Genomic DNA, 20,556 nt, shown 5'->3' with positions numbered 1-20,556 from the left:
TAACCTTCAGCTTCAAGAAGACGGAGGTAGAGCTAGCTGCAAAGCAGCAAAGTGAAAAACAGCTGGTAATCTTCCAGAAATCGTTCAGAATGTACAGACTTGGACAAATACCTTTAACAATACAATTTTTTTTTATTAAGAACTCCCCACTTACCACCCATAGTTAACCTGAATGTGCGTGACAACATTCAACACATTAATAGCTGATAAAGTAGTTCAAATAGTCATTTTCCCTGCTTTCATTTCAGTTTCATACTTCATTTGATTAGTCATGTTTGCTCTGTAACACACAGATCAGGATAAGTGGTAGTACATTTGTCTCAAAAACTTGTTCAGTATACACTGAATGCAACAATAAGAATTACCGGTACCAAATACACGCTATTTCATCCCTGCTGTCACACATTCGGTCCCAGGATCCCGTGTCACTATCTGAGGAAAAGCAGGAAAAAGCGTGGAGGAGAAAAAAAAAGAAAACAAAAGCCACTAACTGAAGCTGGTGCTTGTTAAAACAAAACAAATGAGACTGAGCCAAAGCTTACTGCCATACAAAGTATTTGCTTTTCTTCAGTTACAATTTGGCTAGAATGTGCCTGCCTCCTCCTTGATATATTTCCTGTCCAAGGCAAATGCTGCTCACATCCATTTGAGAGCAAATTTTAATGGTAATCTGCAACAAGAAAAAAAAAATGGGATTGTGCCTTCTTCTCTTCACAACAGATACAAAAAGCCTGGAAACACACGCCCTTAAAACACAGATTTTGAGTAACAGTTTGGTAAGCTACAGCAATCCTTTCAAGGGCTGGAAAGAGTTAAATAGTGGCCAATATGCTTGGCCCCAGGCCCTGTCCCTGCAGTGATGGGAGGCCTGGGGAAAGGGGCTAAAAGGAAGAGTATGTGCTCAGATAGGGGGCTGGCTGGTAAGGACAACATCCACCCAGCTTATGGGGGCTAAAGCCTACTTGTTTTCTCAAAGGAGATGCACTGGAGACGTTACACTTTGTCTGGTACCAAATGAGTTAGGTCAGATCACGCAGGAGGACAAGTGGAAGCAGGTCTGAACCCCCAGACAGGTGACAGGCATCTAACACCTACCCAGTAAGGATTTAGGATGGCAGGAGGCTCAACCCCCACCACAATCCATCCCAGAAAAGAAAAAAGAGTCCCTTCTTCAAAAAGAATTTCAAATGGCTCAAATACGTAAGAACTGCCTCAGCTAGGAAAATAGGAAACGTACTTAGGAACTTGTAACACGTTGAATTTTCTGTTTAACAGGAATTTGCATGAAGTAGGACAATCACATTGCAAACACCATTTTAACAACAGTGTTGTAAAGCAGAATCTATGTTCCTGATCTAGGTATATCTACATTAGGCAGTGCACTGAACCCTACATCCTGCATGTAAAAGCACAGTACCAAGCTACAGTAAAAGCGGCCTAGCCTGGCCCAGCCACAACGAATGGGTCAGGAGGTCAAAGCCTGCGTGTCAGTTTAATATGCAACTCTGAGCAATACCAAACCAACCGGTGTTAATTGATACTGCGATTATAAAGAGAGTTCCTCTAGCAAATTGGTCAAGAGAACTTCAGCACAGGCCTCGGATTATCACTGGGGCTGATGCTTGCAGGTTGAAAACTTGCAGGTTTCCTAACTGATGCAGAAGATGCCACAGACAGAAGGTATCTGCTTAATCCTAGCTAGCATGTCATTCAATATCTGTCCACATCAAGGGTAACAAAGCTTAAGCAACTCCTGCCATCCCCTGCCTGAACAGTCATTCTTCCCCTTTCACCACGTCCTCTGTTGTGCCAGCAGAGCTGCTTGTATACAGCCACACTGCGAACCGTTACCAGAAAGCTGATTTGGCTGAAATGTCATTTTTCCTGGGTCGTATTTCAGCTGGATCAATTCCTCCATACAAACCACAGTAGCATCAGCACAATACAGGGAAACGCTGCCACAAAATGCAAAAAACCACAGTCTCACTGCGCATTCTCAGCCAATGTGGATAACAATTCTATTACTCCAAGTAGTGCTGCAGCTCAAATGAAACTAAACTGGAACAAATCATTGAATGCATTTAGAAATCCTGCATCCTCCTTCCTCTACATCTCTTCCCATTTCACACCAGCACAAGGATCTGCAGTTAAACATGACAAACCACTGAGAAATCTCATCCAGGTGGAAAAGCCATCCTTTTGGTTCACTCCAGATAAATTAGGTCCCCGGTACAGGTTGCCATGCAGCCACACCAACATTTGTGCCAGCACAACACAAGGAACAGATCCTGTTTGCACCATTAATACTTCCCAACAACTGGCCACTACATAACGGAAAGAGAACTTTTTTCAGAGCAATGCCAAGTTTTAATAAAATGCAAAAAATCCCCACTAAAAAAATGCATCCAGTCCACCAGACTACAGTAAAAGCTATAATTAGATGGGTTTGATTTTGGTATTTTCAATTAAAAGTCAGATAAGGGTATACAGGGATTAAGAAGATGCTTTGAGGATTTATAGTCATCCATGCCACGTTATTTGGAAATCACAGATCTCCTGTGAAAGACATGGAATCCTCTTCTGTAACCAACAGTGGGGCTGCATTTAGTCTTCCCAGACAGTCACACCACTCTGAGTGTCACTGTAGAATGATCAGTTGCACCCATTAATATTTAGAACCCTATTAAAATTTTGCAATGTTTGTTTGCCTGTCATTTTTGAACAGACCAGAAAGGTTCCCATAAAGAAATGTACCATACCAGGAAGATCTTTAAGTGAGTCACGCAGAAGCTGATGGGCAGCCTTAAGAGTAAACACTTCTGCAACTCCACAAGGGTTTCAGGGGTGAGTGCCCTCAAGGATTTGTATCTCTTGCTAGCCAGATAAAAGCTTCCTACCACAGCATTTCTCTACTTTTGGCTCAGCTGCTTCTGGGACATAAGAGGCTGTGATCCCACAGATGTTCCACAGCAGCAACACCAACTTCAGCAACCCTTGAGCCTTCCACTGCCCAGCTGCTCATTTCTGTCCCTATGCTACCGCTTTTCCAATTGGGGAATCAATTCAATTTTAAAAAATAAAAAAGTCCTGGGTTATTCAGAAGAATCAGTTCTCCGTTGCCAACTACGCACCCAGTTGTACCACCACAATGCAGGGGCAGCAGTGAGCTCTCAGGAGCCAGCAGCGCTCAAATGACATTGCTATAAACCACGCCACCATCGCCTCACACAGCAGTGGAGCACGGCACTAGGAAGATGGAGCTACCCAAAAGAGATATTAGACACTGCTTCGAAATACATAAATAAGCTTCACCCCTTTCTGACTCCTGGAGGCATCTAACAAACTTCAATTTCAGCCAGACAACCATGGCAGAGTCATTTTTGAGCAAGTTATAAAACAAACCAACAAAACCATATCATGGAATGGCTTTTTTTTCAAGGGACCTCAAAGATCACCCAGTCTCACCCTCCCTGCCACAGGGAAGGATGCCAGCCAGTAGATCAGGTTGCCCAGGGCCTCATCCAACCTGGCCTTGAACACCTCCAGGTTGCACCTCCAGTGCAGCTCCTTGCACTTAGAGTTGTTGAACCTCATTTGGTTCACATTAGCCCACTTCTCAATACATATCCAATTACGATTGGATACATATTGGAATATATATTGGACCCAATATATCCAAATATCCAATATTGGATCTATATTGGAAAAAGATTATCAAATCTGAAAACTATAAAGATTAAATGCTCTTTTTAGGTGCATCCTCTTGCCATCCCAACACCATTATCACAGTAAACGCACGGTAAATCTGACTGGCTTACTCGTTGGTGAAAAAGTACTCTACTTTGCATTTACCATGTTACAAATTTACTTACAGAAACTTCTGGTAGAGCTGCTCACCCAGAATCCCTGAAGGATAGCTCAAAGCCAACGAGGTGAAAAGGCAAGGCAGACAGACACGTGCAGTACTGAAACCTGTCTGACCTGCAGTAAGCTCGTTCATGGAGCTAAGTGAAAAGAAGACTGGGGGGGGTAGCAGGATTGAGAATTAGGATTAGTTGCCCACCTTTTTAGCTCCATTAATCATCCCACCATGAGGCCAGACAAGCACCAATGTCAGCACAAGGAAGCAACAAAAGCATTCATCCAAGACCGCCCCTTTTGGCGAGAGATAAGCTTAGATCAACTGAGCTTTATCGCAAGACCACATCCTCTGGTTAGAGGCTAAATTGGTATTGCCTACAAAAGAAACAGACCAGCCTGCTCTTTCCTCACCTCCTGTGGGCCAGCACAGGCTGAGCCAGATCAAGGAACTGATCCGGGCTAAATCTGACCTGGTCACACACACACACAAATTGCTAGTTTTAATTTGCATCAGTTCCTGATCTGGTTTGCAACCCAGCCACACTTGGCTTGACAACTTGGGCTAGCACGAGGGAGACAGGTACAAAGAAATAAAAAAGATATCAGGACGGCTTCTTAGGGTAGCAGTGTCACATTAAGATGTTGATATATGGTTTACCTATCCAACATTCGTGTTGGACATGGACACATGCTCTAGGTCTTCCTGCACCAGACTTTGCTTGACTTTATACCATGATTGTATGAATATTGCTAATTAAGTTCTTCGTATTGGGTATTTAAATGAACCAAAGAACAGTACCACCTTCCCTATGCTATCAAGCCTCAATGATCAGAGTAAAACCTCTTAAAAAGAAGGAATTAGAAAAAAAAAAAAAGTAAAAATCAAAGAGGCACAGAAAAAGAGGAGAATGCATGTAAAAATTCTCAAATCAAGCAAGGACACCTCTATAAACAGCCTTCCCTCGTTTGCATTTTGGGGGCCAGGTTGCCAGGGTAATGCCAATTTCCTACCAATTTAAGAATTGCTAAGCAACCTCCAGCAGTTACCAGCAACAGCATGTGTGTGCAGCTGCGCTATTTTGAGAAGACAGGTTTTTCTACTTTAAATTTAAGAGCACCCTTCTGTTAAATAACCATGCCAGCTGAGGTCGTCTGGCCAACAGAAGAGGCAATCTGGGACAAAGTGGCTTTAAGTGGATCATCTTTGAAATGAACAGGAAGAGAGGAAGACAATGGTATGTCATGCCCAAAGGCAACCATTTCCCTCCAGGTCATCACAAATCAAAAGAACAACTCAGGACAACTCAAGTTTGCAGCAGATGGAAGCCGCAGCACCACATTAGCTTGAGAGGTTGTAAGGATCAGAGTGAAACCACAGTTAGATATTCCTTTTCTCTTTAGATATCAAAGAAAACTCACCAATAGGAGAACCTTAAAGGTTGTATAAAAAAGTTAGCTTCCCATCTGTAAGCTGAACCTGTGCAACAAATATTGACAGAATTACTCCTCCACTTAATTGAGAGATGAACTGATGGCTCTGCCCCTGAAGTCTATACAGCACAGTGAACAACAATGCGAGCGTCACAAAGACTATATGCAGACAACGCATCAGTGTGTTCCCGAGGAACCTTAAATTAAGGAGCAAAACTGCACAGACCACTAAAGACAGATGATCTTACATTACGGTGTTTTATTTTAATGCATATACTGCACATGATTTGTCTTCTGCAAAATGGATCGGCCAGCTTACTTCACAGTAATCAGGATGGAGGGAGGCAGCAACAGGCAAAATAAATGAATTTCTTCTGGTTTAAAACCAGTGAATTGAACACATAAGCCGTCCAGTTTGCCATTATCGCAAGCTACTGTCCTACAACGTCTCTTCTAAAAATCCAGTGTTTGCATCACTTGAACAAAGATGCTGGTAAGAAACAGATGGGTGCAACTTCCTGAGCCAGGGAATCTGAATCCGTGTGCGTACAGTGCCGGTAACCTTCCAGTAAGTGCGGCCATCTCTGAAGCATCCCCAGAAGCCTCTCCACTACTGCCTCCAGCAAATCCATCAGTACAAGAGTCAGAAGGCATGCTCGGGCCAGCAAGAAAATAACAAGAAATCTTATCAGACAAAAGGCATGAGCATCTGTATAGAGATGTTAGGACTTGAAGGGAAAAAGTTCCAAAGAACACATCTAATGCAAAGCACTCAACACCATTAATTTCTGCTGTTGATAAGTCCACGTAGACAAATACAACCTCCCACGTGACTTTAAAGACCACTCATCACGGGCCATATTTCTCATGCCGTAGGTTTTTTTCTTCATGAGATACTAGCAGTCATTTTACTCAAGCCAGAAGTGATAGAAAGCCTTTAAGAGGTTTTGAAAAACCTTTTAAAAATATTCATTTCTTAAAACCACAAATTGCAGGCCAAGAAATGTAGTTTTGCATTCCAGATATTTAAGAAATACTTTTCACAATTCGATATACCTTTGGAGGAACTTTGTGGCTTTCAAGCTCGTGAAACTCTGGGTACACAAAGGAACAGATAATATCAGAACTAGTTCTGAGAATCACAATGATATTTATAATGATATTTATGATTGTTTATAATAAACAATCCTTGCTCAAAAAGTGAACTCTCCACATATTTCTGAAGTTCTTAATTAAGCCCAAAGCATGAATGAGGCAGACACCCTTCTAATTTCAAAGGACATTGAGCTCTGAACCAGAGAAATACTTTACAGACACATAATTCTATCATACTTCACAGCGTGTTGAATTAATCACCTAGTTGGTGAGATTAAAGATAGCTACTGAAGAAATAATAATTTTCACTGAAGTTCAAAGAACAAAAGGAAGCAAAAAAGACACAATGTTCGGTTCTCCCGTGGCTGTGGGTATACTGGTATATTTTAGGCCTTTGACGTGATATAGCTCAACTTTATAGCTCAAAGGAGAACCCAGCCTCCTCCTACTGAGCTATTCTGCTGCTTCTCTTTTGAGGGTGTACAAAAGATTAGGCAGAGAGGCTCAGGTCAGACAACTAGCTCTGCAAAAAATTAGAAACCATTTTGTACAAGAATCAGTTAGCTCCATGGACCTGCCCTTTGGCTGCACAATCGCTAGCTCTGATGCAAAGGAAAAAGCAGGAGAGCACAGCTGCCTGGAGGTTTGACCAGCCTTTGCAACAGCAGCTCGCTGAAAGATCAGCTTAACTGCAATGTCAAAGAGCACACTTAAACATCCAGCGGCAGTGCCAACTTAAGCAGTCCGCTACACATTCCCACTCTCATACCTTCCTCATTGTGAAACTAGCATAAATCTTACGGAGACAACATGTACTGGACCAGATGAAAAAAAATCTAGCAAAAACCACTTCTTTCCAGGAGGATCTGTTCCCCAGAGTGGCTCACCATGGCCACAAAAAAAAGCTATGCCAGCAAAACAGAGGGAGCAGCGAAAGGGAGCAAGCTGTTTAAAGCTTGCGCTGGTGCCAAAGAAATGCATGATGAACTATAGTGTATTTAGAGCAGGATTGCTCTATGCCTGTTTTTCACCACCTTCTGTCCGACTTCCTTGCAATTGTCATCTGGTGCATTTTTTAAAGTTTCCTGCATGTAGGAGGCAAAGCATTCCTTCCCCCCCCATAGGGGCAAGCAGATGAAGCAATGGATTCGATTCAGCCAGCACTAAAGGCATGTGGCAACAGATGCCAACAATCAATGGCAGCAAGGAGGCTGCAGCAAACTGGAAAAGGGAATGCTGATGATCTGCAGCCAGATGCGAGCTTCAGCTCAGGAATTCATGGCAGGAAAACTGAGGGGATGAGGAAGAACGAAGGAGTTCACGTTGAAGGGCAGATCTGGAAGAAAAAGTCCTTGGACAAGAGGAGAGTGGAAATAAAACTTCCCAAGAAACAATATGCTCTCAACCAGAAGATTTGAACTTTGGGACAGGGACCGAAGTATCTAGGGCATAGCAGAGCAGTGACTTGGGCTAGGAAGGTGACAACTCAGGGAACTAATGTAGCCTTTAAAAAAAATGTTAAGGGAAAAAAAAAGGAAAAGAATGGTGTCACAGCACAAGTATTCATGTCAGCACAAAGCAGCAGACAACTGCAGAACTTAAAACTATCTGAAGAAGTTTATGGTTAGATCTTTTTTTTTTTAGCATCTCACTTGTGTGAGTAAAGGGTTGGTTTTACATTTTGCCTAATTCAGCGTGATCATGGGTTATGATTTAGAATATATATATGGACCTCCATTCTCTCCTCTCACCTCAATTTTAAATTAAGTTCTCGCCTTCTGTGCTTCAAATCCAGTGACTGCAGCCACAGAGCAAGTCAGCTCAGCACACTGTTTCTTGATGGAAAGCTACACCTTGAAAAATGCTTGTTGTCCATCATGCTAACCGTCCGAAACCTACGACTACAGATTCATTAGACAGGGTACCAAAAAAAAACAGAGGAATGTGGCCCACCGAAAAGCGGCAGCTTTCAGTTACCCCATGTTAGGTCTAGTGTGAAACCAAAGCTTGAAACGGAGACTGCAAGAAGTTTTCTGATCCCAGCCGCATTCTTTAGTCATGACAGTACGAGGCTGTCTACAAAAATTAGACCAATCTGAATTGACTTTGCTTCTCCTCCCCATCAATAGACACTGGGTGTGGAAACCAAATTTCTCTGAATTTACTGGCACCTCCCAACGCAGCTAGTGGCATGACATTCGTTTAAGTGGAAGCCCAGCAATTGAGACTGAGTTACCAGATCTTCTGTTCCCTTTTTCCCCTGTGAGAGCCGACTTTCCACCCCCTAACATTCCCCACTACTGAAAAATAGGTAAGAATTTTCTTCAGTGATTCATACGGAAGCACGTATCAATACTACTGCCTTGTCTAAGCTAAACAGTTTATTGAAAAGTATTAAGCACTCAAGAGGTGCTTCCTGACATGTAAATCTAATGAACGTGGGTAACGTGGCAGGGTGATGGTGATGGGGAATACTGCTACTGCTGCTGTACTTTGCCAATTCAAAGAATAACAAACTTGACCTCCAGTATGGAAAATAACAGGCCAACGTATTCTTTCTTTGAAGCAAGAATACTAAGAGCCAGCACAGGAAGGACAGCTGAAACAGGACTTGAGTTCTGGTGCTGGAGTAGATTAAAATGTTTCTCTATTCTTTACTGTAAGACGCAGCCTGGGACTACAAATAATGTCTGAATATATCATCTTCTCTTTGGGGCACTACTGTATCATGGTAATCTCAGTTACATCTTGGCAGACATTACAGTTTTACTGTATGTAAAACAATCGCAATTGTCTGCCTTTATATACTTGAATAAATCAGGCTAGCTATCCAAGTATCATAAAAAAACGTGCAGGCAAAACACTGAGAGAAGTCTGCAACGCAGCACAAGCTAACTTGTGACAAACTTGACCAATTGCTAGGCAATAATGAAAAGGGCACAAGAGTACATTTACGCTCTACACTACCAAGTCCTTACCCGACTGCTGTCACACCTCCTACCAGTACCACTGCAAAATGTCCTCCCTTCAGTATGCTACTAACCCTCATGTTTAGTGAGCACTGTGTGATTTTCAGTTCAGCACATACGAACAAAAGGTGCAGAGTGAAGATAGCAAAGAGAACACAATACATACCTTACTCACAGTTCCCACGGACAAACCCAGCTCACTTCCATGCCAGCAGCTCTCTCCCCAGTCACTGAAATGGAAAAGAGGACACATGCTCAGGGATCTTCAAAAAAAACAACCATCACAGCCCATTCTCTCCTTTAAGAGTAAAGGAGCAAGTCCTACATCTGGGTTTCCTTTTTTTTTTTTCATTATCTTTAATTACTTTGGCACACACGACGGAAGTTGGACTGAAAATAAAGACTGCCACGCTGGAATATACATACCCACGCTACTTCCAGGGCAGAACTTTTACTTTAGGACTATTGCTTTGGCAGTTCTGAAGAATGCACTGTTTGAGATTCACCAAGCCAGGATACTCACCAAATGATACACTCAATCTTACCGTCCTTGTACTGAAATAATTCTTAAACATTAGACGGTAGAAGTTGGAGACTGTTATGACTAGTTTATTACACCATGTTATCCATCCAAAGAAAAACAGGGACAGGTTTAAAAAAAAGTACACTGATTTGCCAAGACTGCAATGGGAATCTTATAGGAGAGAGGTGGGGAGAGGGAACCATGCCCCACACTTTAAAAATCCTAAGTGCATTGGAGTAACACAACCATTTCTCTTTGTAATACAGTTTTAACACACGTGCACAGCTGTACTTGACTAGAAAATAATTACTTCAGAGGCTCTGGAAAACCTCTCTCAAACAGCGATATAAAGGGTCGGAAGTTGATTTGTAGCTGTCATACTTTTACTCCTACTTCCGTAGGCCACGTTCATAGAACAAATCACGTGAAGGTTTTAATACAAAAATTTCCATTCCATTTTCTCTTCTGGGCTTTTCAGACTTTAGGGCCTCCTAGACACCAGCAGCACTCTACTGGCACACAGAAGTACAGCTGGGATGCTACGATATCCTGTCAATAAGAGAAAAACGAAACCCAGGAACCTCCCCAAATATAAACTTGAGAATGAATGGGCTTCGGACACAAGTGTTAACACAGCTGGAGTGAAGAAAGTGGGGGGGAGAGGGAGAGCCGTATATGACACCAACATCTGACAGGATGAGACCAACTACACCAATTAGACTGAGGAAAGAATGACCAGAGATGCTCAGATAGTCAGAGTATCACAAAATTTGAAGGAGCTCACTGATACAGGTAACAAATTGCACATCCACTTGGTCAACCCTCATCCAATTAACAACCTGCAGGAGAAGGGGTTTACAATACTGATACACATAAATGAAAGGAAAGATGCTACAACGTCAGAAGCTTCCCTCACAATCCCTTTCACAGAGACAGTTTTAACTTTTCCGTGAATAAAAGGTGTCAGCACTACATTTATCATGGCTCTGACATAGAACCAACAAGTCATCCTGCCACCTCTTACAGTGCTCATCAACGAGGCCATGTTTAGAATTACTTACTTACAACCACTTAATTTAACGAGGGAACCCATAACAAGAGTAATATTTTTTTTTTTTTTAAATAAAGCAGCCAAACTGATATAACTGTAATTAAGATATGATAATAATAAAAGGATATAAACCACATACATATTACACTGTACTTTTTTTAAAAACAGAATTGTGAATCTTAGATTGCCTAAAAGGTAAGGACAAAAATGCCTTGGTTTTAAAGCCTCAAGAAGTCAAGGGAAGTCTTCTACAAGGATAGTAAACCTGATGAAAAAATGCTTTTTCACGTAATTTCATAAAATAAGTTTGCTGAAGCATTCTTCTGACAGCAGTAAGCACGTAACATCAAAATTTAGATACTGAATGTTGGCTTGTGTGGCAGTTTTTTTATTTCTTTTTAATCACAAACTGTAAGTGCATGAATGAAATTTATCTATGTATTAAACCTTTACTCCAGAGCAAGTTTTTGGCATTGTTTGGTTTGAATGGGATTTATTTATTTATTATTGGAGACCCAGGTACCCTGAAAACACTTTTCATACGTGAAGGTGCGGCCAAGTTAAGAGATGCATTTCATTTGAAGATTTCTGCTGGCTGGTCCCTAACTGTGTATCACACAAGCACACACTCAGAAAACAGGACAGATTATTTTAGTAATTTCCTTGCCTTGGTTTATTTACTCCCCTCTAAGTTTCCAACATTTCCCTTAGCATCCTCAGGTGTCCAGGGATCCTTGTTCTCCCACGCATAACGCACCCTCCAGGACAATATTCATCTTCCTTCCTCTACTAGGAAGTAGTTTTATTCCAGATACCCTGGACAATAAAAGGCCAACTTTAAAACTTCCAGCTCTATTTGTCAAGGAAATCCCTGCTCAATCTTAGCAGGTGGTTAAAGCGTTGCAAACATGCAATTGACTGTTTAGCCATCAGAACCCTAAGCGGGCTATAAACTGGCTTGCCATGGGCACGGACAGTCCGCAACTTTTTTTTCTGCTGTGTGTGCCGTTCAAGTACGAGATGCTGCAGGTATAACTGTTCTATTGTTACCCTTATCCAGTCATCCCCTGAAATTTCAATCCAGCTTGAAGATGGAAGAGAAAACCGACACACCCCGCCTTCAAATCATCACGCCAAACTTTACCAAAACTTCCCAAAACAGCCTTACAACTGTAATGGAAAGGTAAGCTCCTCACTGCTCCTTCTGCACTGCAGCCAGTGAGCAAAGATTAACCTGATAACTGAGACATTTTCTGGCAAAATTCCCCAGTTAAGCTGCTTTAGCTATTCTTTGCTCATAGCACAATCAAAACACTCCTCCAGTCCTTCTTCCTCTGACTAGTCAACGCAGGAAAATTCGACCGTCCTAGATCTTCGGAAGAAAAAACAGTGTCATCTCTGAGAAATGCAGAAGTCTCATCTCGCTGATAAACTTCTCCATCCAATGGAAATGTTTACATGTCAGTGTTTACATGTTCAAGCCAAATGGCTGCTATTCCAGTGATTACGATGGCTTATTGCCTTCGCTGGTGACTGGGGGAGCTGGAGCACGTCTGAACAGCACACAACCACCCTGACATGATTCGCGAGTCTGGTCTGAACACGGCAACGCGAGTTCATAGCCCTTCTTTAACAGTCACGCTGCCTCTCAGACGGAGGCTTTCAAAAGGTTCAAGCTCGAGGTGTTCCTGTAAAGCATGCCTGACTGGATGGAAGGGGGAGAATTTAGAGAGACGTTAGGGTTTTAGAGTTACGTTAGGGTTAACGTTAACCTGGCCCTACCGACAGCTCAGAAAAACCTCTCTCCCAGGTTTGAAACCATCTCTCCCAGGTCTAAAACCATCATAAACCAAGCCCATCTTACCCAACGGAATAGAAATAAAAACACAAATTGCAATCACATTTTCCTGGGAAACTTCTTCTATCGTTATAAGATCAGAAGAGGGGGCAAAAATAGAAATATTTTTTAAAAGTATCATCCAAGTAGAGCACCTCAGTGCTTCTCCAACAGCTTCCTGACAAAGGAAGGGAAAGTTCCCCGGCAAGTGACAGAAAGTGAATCCCGTCTGAGTTTAGCTCAGCTCTGTACCTTCACACTTATAAACAGTTGCAGAAAGAATGAGTTCATCATAACATGGGTATGGCTGTGTGTAAAGGATGATCTCATTTGAGTAAGGCTAAACAGGGTGTCAACTGCAGGGATCAATTGTGCAGTGAAAACATATCCTAAGTGTCTCTACGAAGCCTCGGAGGGGGTAGAACTCAAGGAACCGCAGTGCACGCAGCCCTGCACGCCTAGCTGTAATTGCCATATATCACAGGAAGCAATAATTTAGGGATGAAACAATCTGTGATGTAGGCTCTTGTCCCGAACCAAAACTAATTTCTCAAAAGTAGATATCCTATTTCCATCTCCCTGCCATAAAGGGGCTCTGAAGACAACGTGCACTCTGCACATCTATTTGCCTCACTGGAGGATAAGAAAATAAAGAATTTTCTGCACTGCTTCATGCCAGCGGCTCCTGTATCGTGACACACACACACTTGAGTATGCACCCACAGCGAGCACAGGCGACAGCAGCAGCAGTTCCTGACTGTGTCCAGGAGCAAATTCTTATTTCCATGAGTTAGGAACTCACAGGGAGGCAGCCCCGCTGATCAGCTGTTGACAAATAACGTGCCGGTGCATGCAGCAGCAGCTACCACGCTTCTCCTGCCGTGCTCCACGAAAACCCTGCTTTTCTGGATCGGCAGGGCCAAAAGGAGCTGAAAGAGGGAGCACAGCTTAATTAAGAAGGATAAGCAGAAGTAGTTGACATGCTAGTTTGTGGTAGGAGAGCAAAGGCAAAGAGATGGCATGAGGTTAAGGTACAAAAGGAAACCCCCAATTAAAAGCTCAGCCTTTAGCTTGCAAGATTTAAGACGACTCGTGACTATGTGTTAAATTCCACGTTCATGCAGAGATGTTATCGATATGGCTGTGTGCCTGAATCTAAAATATTTCTTCACACAAGAAACTGCACGCTGCCAAGAGAAAATGGGAGAGGAAGGGGGAAAGGACTGCCGCAGCAGCTAAATTCATTGCTTCGATTCGTTAAATATTAAAGCATCATTTAAACAACTGCAGCACCTTGCTCAGCGACAAGCTCAGATTTAACTGTGTGGAAAATAAGGATCTCAGATCAGAAATAGAAAAGGCTCACAGAAAATTGAGCTACGGCGACCGGCATTGTTTCTTAATGTCTGCAACCGCTGGATCAGACTGATGGCAGATTCCTGTGTAAGCTGCATGCATCATTTGCCCTCCACAAGGACGACCTGCATTTAAAAATCCCAACGCCCTGACCGACCACCGTGACATACCTAAGCCCGGTAATGTAAACCGTCCTCACCCCAATGCCATTCATTTCCCTTGAAGGAGCCACTTAGCCGTGTTTGCACTCCATAAAGCACTCAGAGGAGGGGAGGTAAAATGTACACACGAACCTCACGTTATCTCCCTGGAGCGCCAGGGGAGTGTTTGACAAAGGAACCAGAGGTTGGGAATTGACACAGCCCCATCCATTGCATCCATCTGACGCACACGCATAAAAGAAGAGTCACAGGAACAGTTTTAGGCTCTGGCTCGGAAAAAATGCTCCTTTCAGCCCCAGCACTCACTGATCAGCTTCTGCGTTCCCTCCCCTCTGCTCCATTTATGCCTTCCGTCTCCCCTCCCCTAGCTTTCATTCTGGGGCTGGGGGCAGAGCAACAGAAAGCACAGAGATTAAAAATCGGGTTCCTAACCTGCCTCAGCGCGTGGCCCCGCAGACACCGTCACTGCCGAGGTGACGGCGCATGATGGAAAAAAATAAAAAAAAAAAGCAGATGGGAATACGAGCTTTTCAAGACAGCCCCAATACTAAAAGAAACGTCTGTGTAACCACATCCTCTGTCTTCAGTCTCAGTTCAGCAATGCGTCCAGCAGGAAATAATTAGATTTGGCTTTCCCAGTGTAGGTGTTTGACGGTTTCAGACTGCTGAACAGTTGTTTTTTTCTGCTTCCTCTTCAACAGTTTCTCAGGAAAAAGACACTGACCCTCAGGACATGGTTGATAAAAATTCTTTAAAGGCACAGTATTGCGTAACTGCAGTAAGATGTGCTAATTGTTACCTCTTTTTAAGCAGAAGAAATTAACTGTACTCTTCAAAAGGGATCTTACTCATAACACTGAGTTACCAGAAGTAAACAGATAACGAGACAGTCAGATTATGTCATCCAGAACACAGGAAGGACAGCTGAGTGTACGGAGGGAAGACAGAAGACTGAGAATTACTACAAATTGTGCTTTTTGGGTAAAAACCTCGCACGTTCCAAATGAGCGCAACAATTAATCTTGTGATAACGTTTTGGCACGTGCCAAGAACGGATCTGCTTTTACTCTAACATCCAAAGCTTTTTGCTCTGATCCTCCCCTATTCCTAGTAACAGCCCCCTTTTCCCCAACCCACCGTACACCACACAACAGGGGAATCGTGGTGAAGGAAATCCAGTAGGGCTTTTTTTGTTTTCATTAAATTACGGGCTATTTTGATTGCCTGAACGTGCGTTTCACCTGGAGATTCCGAGGTGAAAGGGTCTGTGAAAAGCAATGCTGCTTCACCATCACAAGCAAGCACTTCTCCCCAAACCCAAGAGTTTCCCATTATTTCATACTGAAGGGGAAGAAAAGTCAGCATTCTATGAGAGCATGCTTTTGGACAGCTGCCATATCCTCTTAGCCCCACGTAAAAACGTCTTCTGCACTCCCTCTCTTTGCATTGTACTTAATGATCTGCTTGCTGCCTAAGGACTTGTGTGTTTGGTTGTTGGTGTTTTGTTTTCCCCGCACACTAATATTAGAGCGGGGATGTTTTAGCCTCAGCTGAATGGAAACGAAAGCTGCTTCTGCAACTGCTGGAATCAGCCCACAAAGCACTACTTACGTTTTGTACGGAGCAGTATGATGCCCAAGAAGCCACAACTGGCAGTATTTCACTGTGTTTTCCTGAATTCACATTTGGTATCTAAATTACGAGTGAGGAAGGACTCGGTAAGTTAATATCTGGTGATTAAGAAGAGCAAATTCACCCACTTGTGAAAAGCTTATGGCATTCGCTTTACTGAGTCTCTTTCTCCTTTCAGCAGAAAGCCCAAAGCTAAAGAACAGAAAAGGAGCTCGCAGTCAGCTTCAGATCACACACTTATGTTTAAATCTATTGTTAGCCTCTACTTAATCACAACTATTAGCTCACTCGTATAATGACCGCAGCAAATGAGAACGAGTGGGTACCCCCTCATTTCCTATCCAGAAGCGACTGAAGTATTTTTAGAAAGGCTTATGAAGACCCAAAGGCACCGCACGTCTGGCAGTGCTACGGGACAGATTTTAACGGTGTCTTTACTGAAACTTGCTGATGTTTTCTGTGCGAGCAGCGAGGTACGCTTTGAAATCAGTGCTGGAAGCGTGTATTTACCTGGAATTAAAACCAACACACGTACTGAAAGCCTCTGTTCAGTGAGCCGGCTAAGGCACGGCTACCTCACCTTGAACGTCAAACGCAAATTTAAAGCTGAGTTTGCCCAATGCCTGAGCTAGAAATGGCTGGACGGACACATTTGGCCCCAAATAACCACGTTTTACGTTCTCTTAATGCTCAGAGTCACGTCTTCAGATCTTACCAAGAAATAAAAGGCACGTTTCGGCTTCCCAGATCCCGCAAAGAAGCTACAGCTTTACCCAGAAGCACCATTAAGCCCTCAAAACCTACTTACCACCGAGGGAAGGCTACCGTGCTGCTTCAGGACCAAGCCCCTGATGCTGTCGGGCACGGCCAGGACACCAAAAGGAAGCGGTGCCGCGACGACAAACCCCAAAACCCACTGCGGGGCCCATCCTGACCCCAGGAAAGGCCCCACAAGGACACAGCTGGGGCGATGCGGGGTGTGCGGGAGGGGTCCCAGCAGGGTGTGCGCCACCTGGGCAGCACGGAAGGGGTCGGGGGGCCATATAGAGGGGGTCGGGGGCCATACAGAAGGGGCCGGGGGCTCCACCAGCGAGCGGGGCCATATAAAGGGGCGCCCCTCTGGCAGCCCCCCGGCCCCGCACCTTTATTTCGGGGTAAAACCCAGCCTGGCAGGGGGCGTGAGGGGAGGCACCAAGCCCGGCACGCTGCCGTCACCGCCCCCGCGCTTGAAAACTGGGGTAAAAACCAGCAAAAACGGGTGAAAAAAAAAAAAATCTTATATATAATTTTTTTTTTTTATTTTCTCGGGGAGGGGGCTGCGAGGGGGTGCGGTGCCCTCTCCCCGGCCCGCCCGCCCCCCCCCCGTCCCTCCTGCCCCGCCGTCGCCCCGCACTCACCCGCTCACCGCTCCATCGCGCTCCGGCCCCGCCCGCCCCTGGCGGAGCCGCCGCCGCCGAGCACGCGCCCCCCCCCCGCGGGCAGCCCGGCCTCGCCGCCGCCGCCCGGCGCCTCGCAACCGCGGAAGCGCCCGCCCCCCGCCTCCCTGCCTTCGCCGGCCCCCGCCAATCAGCGGGGAGACGAGAGGGTGAGCGCCACGGCGGCCCGCCAATGGGGGGAGAGCACCTGGGGAAGCTAACGGGCCCGAGGCAGGGCGAAGGGGAGGGGGGCGGGGACGGAGAGGGGTGACTGACAGGGCCGGCAGCCAATGGGGAGGAGGGGAGTGATGTCATTGGCGGTGGGAGGGGAGGGGAGGGGAGGGCGAGGCGGGGTGGGGAAGGGAGGGGGCCTCCTGTTAAAGGGCCAGCGCTGCGCCTGTGGCCCTGCACGGGGGGGGGGGGGGGGCGTTATTGTCATTGGCGTCGGTGTTGTTTTGGGGACCCCGGGGGGGCGGCCCAGAGCTCCCCAGGGGAGGCGGCAGGGGGACAGCGAGCGCTGCCCGTGACCTCTAGCGGCTGGTAGCTCCCAGCAGCCCGGTTTGGGGGGGGGGAAAGGTGCCCTTTCTTCCAAAAGAGCCCCATTGCCTTCCTCCAAGCGGGGAACCACGAAAAAAAAAAAAGGGGGGGGGGGTGGGAAGAGATCAAAATGGGGGACGCCTCCGCGCCCAGGGCGAGGGTTGAGCGGGGTGGGATGGCGCCACAGGCGGTGGGGCCCGCAGGTGGGCTGCCTCGCGCGGGGCATGGCTCGGAGCAAAAGGGGGGGCTGCGAACCTACGGCACGGCTAACGGTGTGACGGGGCCGAGGCGCGCCTCGCTGCGTCCCCTCCAGTAGCCGAAAGCGCTGGAGGCCGTGATATAACCGCACAGCAATGCACGTGAAGTAGTTAGGAAAAAATGCCTGTGCCACGCGCGATCAACCTATAAAACGGATGAGACGGGGCTCGATGAGACGGGGGTGCTGAGAAGGACCGAGGAGTTTGCCGGTTCCTGCCAGCCCACCGGTATCTCGCCCTAGTTTCCAGCCCTGACATTTACGGCTCTTAGCTTTTCGTTCCCAAGGACCCAGTTGGGCTCTGGCTGTGCACATAAATCTCGATCGTAACATAATTCTTCTCCGTGCTCTTTGGCAGGGTTAGCCCTCCAGAGGTAGTTTAGTGAAAGAGTAAAGTCAAAAGCATGAAATGTTCCCATGGATGATGGTATTTCTGGGAGTCTTAGGTTTAATGACAAGTCAGGAATATTTACCTTCCTTTTCTCCCATGTTTCCTAAGAATAGCACGTTAGGGATCTGAGAGAAATGCTCCTAGCAGATCAGAAAGTGCAGTTGTCTTTCTGGTTCACGTTGCCGGTTTTACCAACAATGGTGTCTTGCTTGTTCTTGAAATCATTTGCTTAGGATCCTTGTTAATGGATCTGTTTACGGTGCAAGGGGAGAAATGATGTGCCCAAATGCGTATGACAAATTGGTGGCAGAGCTCACAGCTATGCCAGCATTTCCAATTCACAAGCCGGAGTGCTGCTCGCCTAGCCATATCCTCCTTCAAACAGATGAACATTTAAAAGATGGAAATCGTTCCCTTCATTTCTGTGATTAGGTTTCATGGCTTTATTAACGCCACTACTGATTTACATACTCTACACATTACTGATTGCTTTCAGTGTCTACTACTGCGGATTTCTACAGTTCCAAGGGTATTTACAGACCTTGATAAACATACAGTGGAGAAAAACAGAAAGAAATATGCTTGCCATAAAAGCTTACTGTTTTCAGCAGGAATAATCAAAAGTGAAGGATGCATATTACATATAAGCTGTATTTCGTTTTAGTTTTGAAGGCCCGTTTGTTATTTTCAGTAGCTTTCAGTTTTCTTAAAATTTATAATGAATGAACTAAATTCATATTTTATGAACATATGAGTAAGAACAGTCTGTGCTATTTGTTAGGGAAGCACATCAAGTATATTAAATGTCTTCCATTTGATTTAATGCTAGATGAATGTTTACATTCAGCAAAGAAAACACCAGTGAAGTATAACAGAATACAGCAGAACTCAACCTAGTTGGAGTGAAACTCCTTCTAAGTGCAGTTCTGAACTCAGCTGCAGAATTATAAAATCAAGTTACTTTTGGGTGCCTACCATGAGCAACTGAGCTCGGAGTCTTGCACGGAAATGTTTTGATTTTCCAGACTTGATGTCTTAGTCATCACTGACAGTTTTGCATTTAGATTTCACTTCTCTTTAAAGAAAAGCACAAGGAGTGCAGAAAAAAAGCACCAAAAGAGAACAAAGCTAAAAGGTGTCCCTAAGAATGTTTCTAAAGATAAAGTTCTTAAAATGGCTCAACACTCAGTTTAACATTAAAGCCTGAATGGCCTTCAGCCATTTAAAGATGACTCTGCTTAAAATCGCAAGCTATTAAAGAAACCTCAATGAGCCAACAACTCTGAACGCGCCTAAGAATATTTATTGTCTTGCCTTGTGTTGGTGGACAAATTAAATAGGAAAGAACCTGGTGGGCACAGCGAGCCGATCCAGCTTACAATATATATGTACAAATTTTGCAACGAATGAATTCTGCGAGCTTCTCTTCTGAGCAGTTACACGCATCTTAGCAGCTCAGCAGATCCCAAGTTTTCCAGAGGTTTGCATGGGCCACAAAATGGGCGCCACGGCCAGGCTCCTGCAAGACACCAACCTGGGCTGCAAGGCAAGCCACCTCTGTGGTGTTTTTCTCCCAGCAGCTCTGGCAAGATGTACACGGAGAGCTTCTGCTGGGCCAGAATTGCCTGCATCAAGGATGGATGAGCTCTTGTGCCAGACAGAATAATGCCAGTCACTCAATCACTGGAGCTCGGCAGATCTCTGTGTGGCCTCGCGCCAGAGCCTACGGAGCCCACGTTTCTCTCGCAGGCTGCATGGGCAGAGGTTGACGAGGAGGGTGAGCCTTCAGGGATGGGCAGGGAGAGGAAGAGGAGGGTGCAGAAGCAGGTACTGGAGTTCAAGTACATGTATTAGGGTGCAGAGGAGGAGGAGTGGGCTCTGGAGGCTGGAGACTGGGCTCCTAATGGAGAGCAGAGTCCTGCTGTGTTTACACTGCTGTGTGTTGTAAAACTAGGAGGGGATGGTATGTTCTCAGTCTTGTTTAATCACGTCCTGACAAGCAAGAATAAGAGGCGATGGGAGGAAACATCTGACATGATTC

General features: G+C 45.1%; 1 protein-coding gene across 6 annotated transcripts in view; it reads right to left on the bottom strand.

Annotated features, from left to right (window-relative positions):
• Nucleotides 1–17,393, bottom strand: part of MRTFA (myocardin related transcription factor A) — a 93,481-nt gene extending 76,088 nt beyond the window's left edge. For 3 of the 6 annotated variants that reach the window (XM_050716608.1, XM_050716644.1, XM_050716653.1), the window contains exons 1-2: nt 13,570–13,627; nt 9,523–9,586 (exon numbers count right to left, since the gene is read on the bottom strand). In XM_050716608.1, coding sequence (XP_050572565.1) covers nt 9,523–9,586; nt 13,570–13,619 — 114 coding nt within the window. In that variant the 5' untranslated portion in view covers nt 13,620–13,627. Of the gene's footprint in view, nt 1–542; nt 671–9,522; nt 9,587–13,569; nt 13,628–17,313 lie in introns of those variants that run through there. The other 3 variants (XM_035551697.2, XM_035551696.2, XM_035551690.2) reach the window with 3 other exon arrangements.
• Between the last annotated feature and the right edge of the window lie 3,163 nt (nt 17,394–20,556).

This window comes from Cygnus atratus, chromosome 1 (genome assembly GCF_013377495.2).
Source record: "Cygnus atratus isolate AKBS03 ecotype Queensland, Australia chromosome 1, CAtr_DNAZoo_HiC_assembly, whole genome shotgun sequence".
NCBI classification, from domain to species: domain Eukaryota; kingdom Metazoa; phylum Chordata; class Aves; order Anseriformes; family Anatidae; genus Cygnus; species Cygnus atratus.
This window is presented reverse-complemented; position numbering and strand designations above follow the sequence as displayed.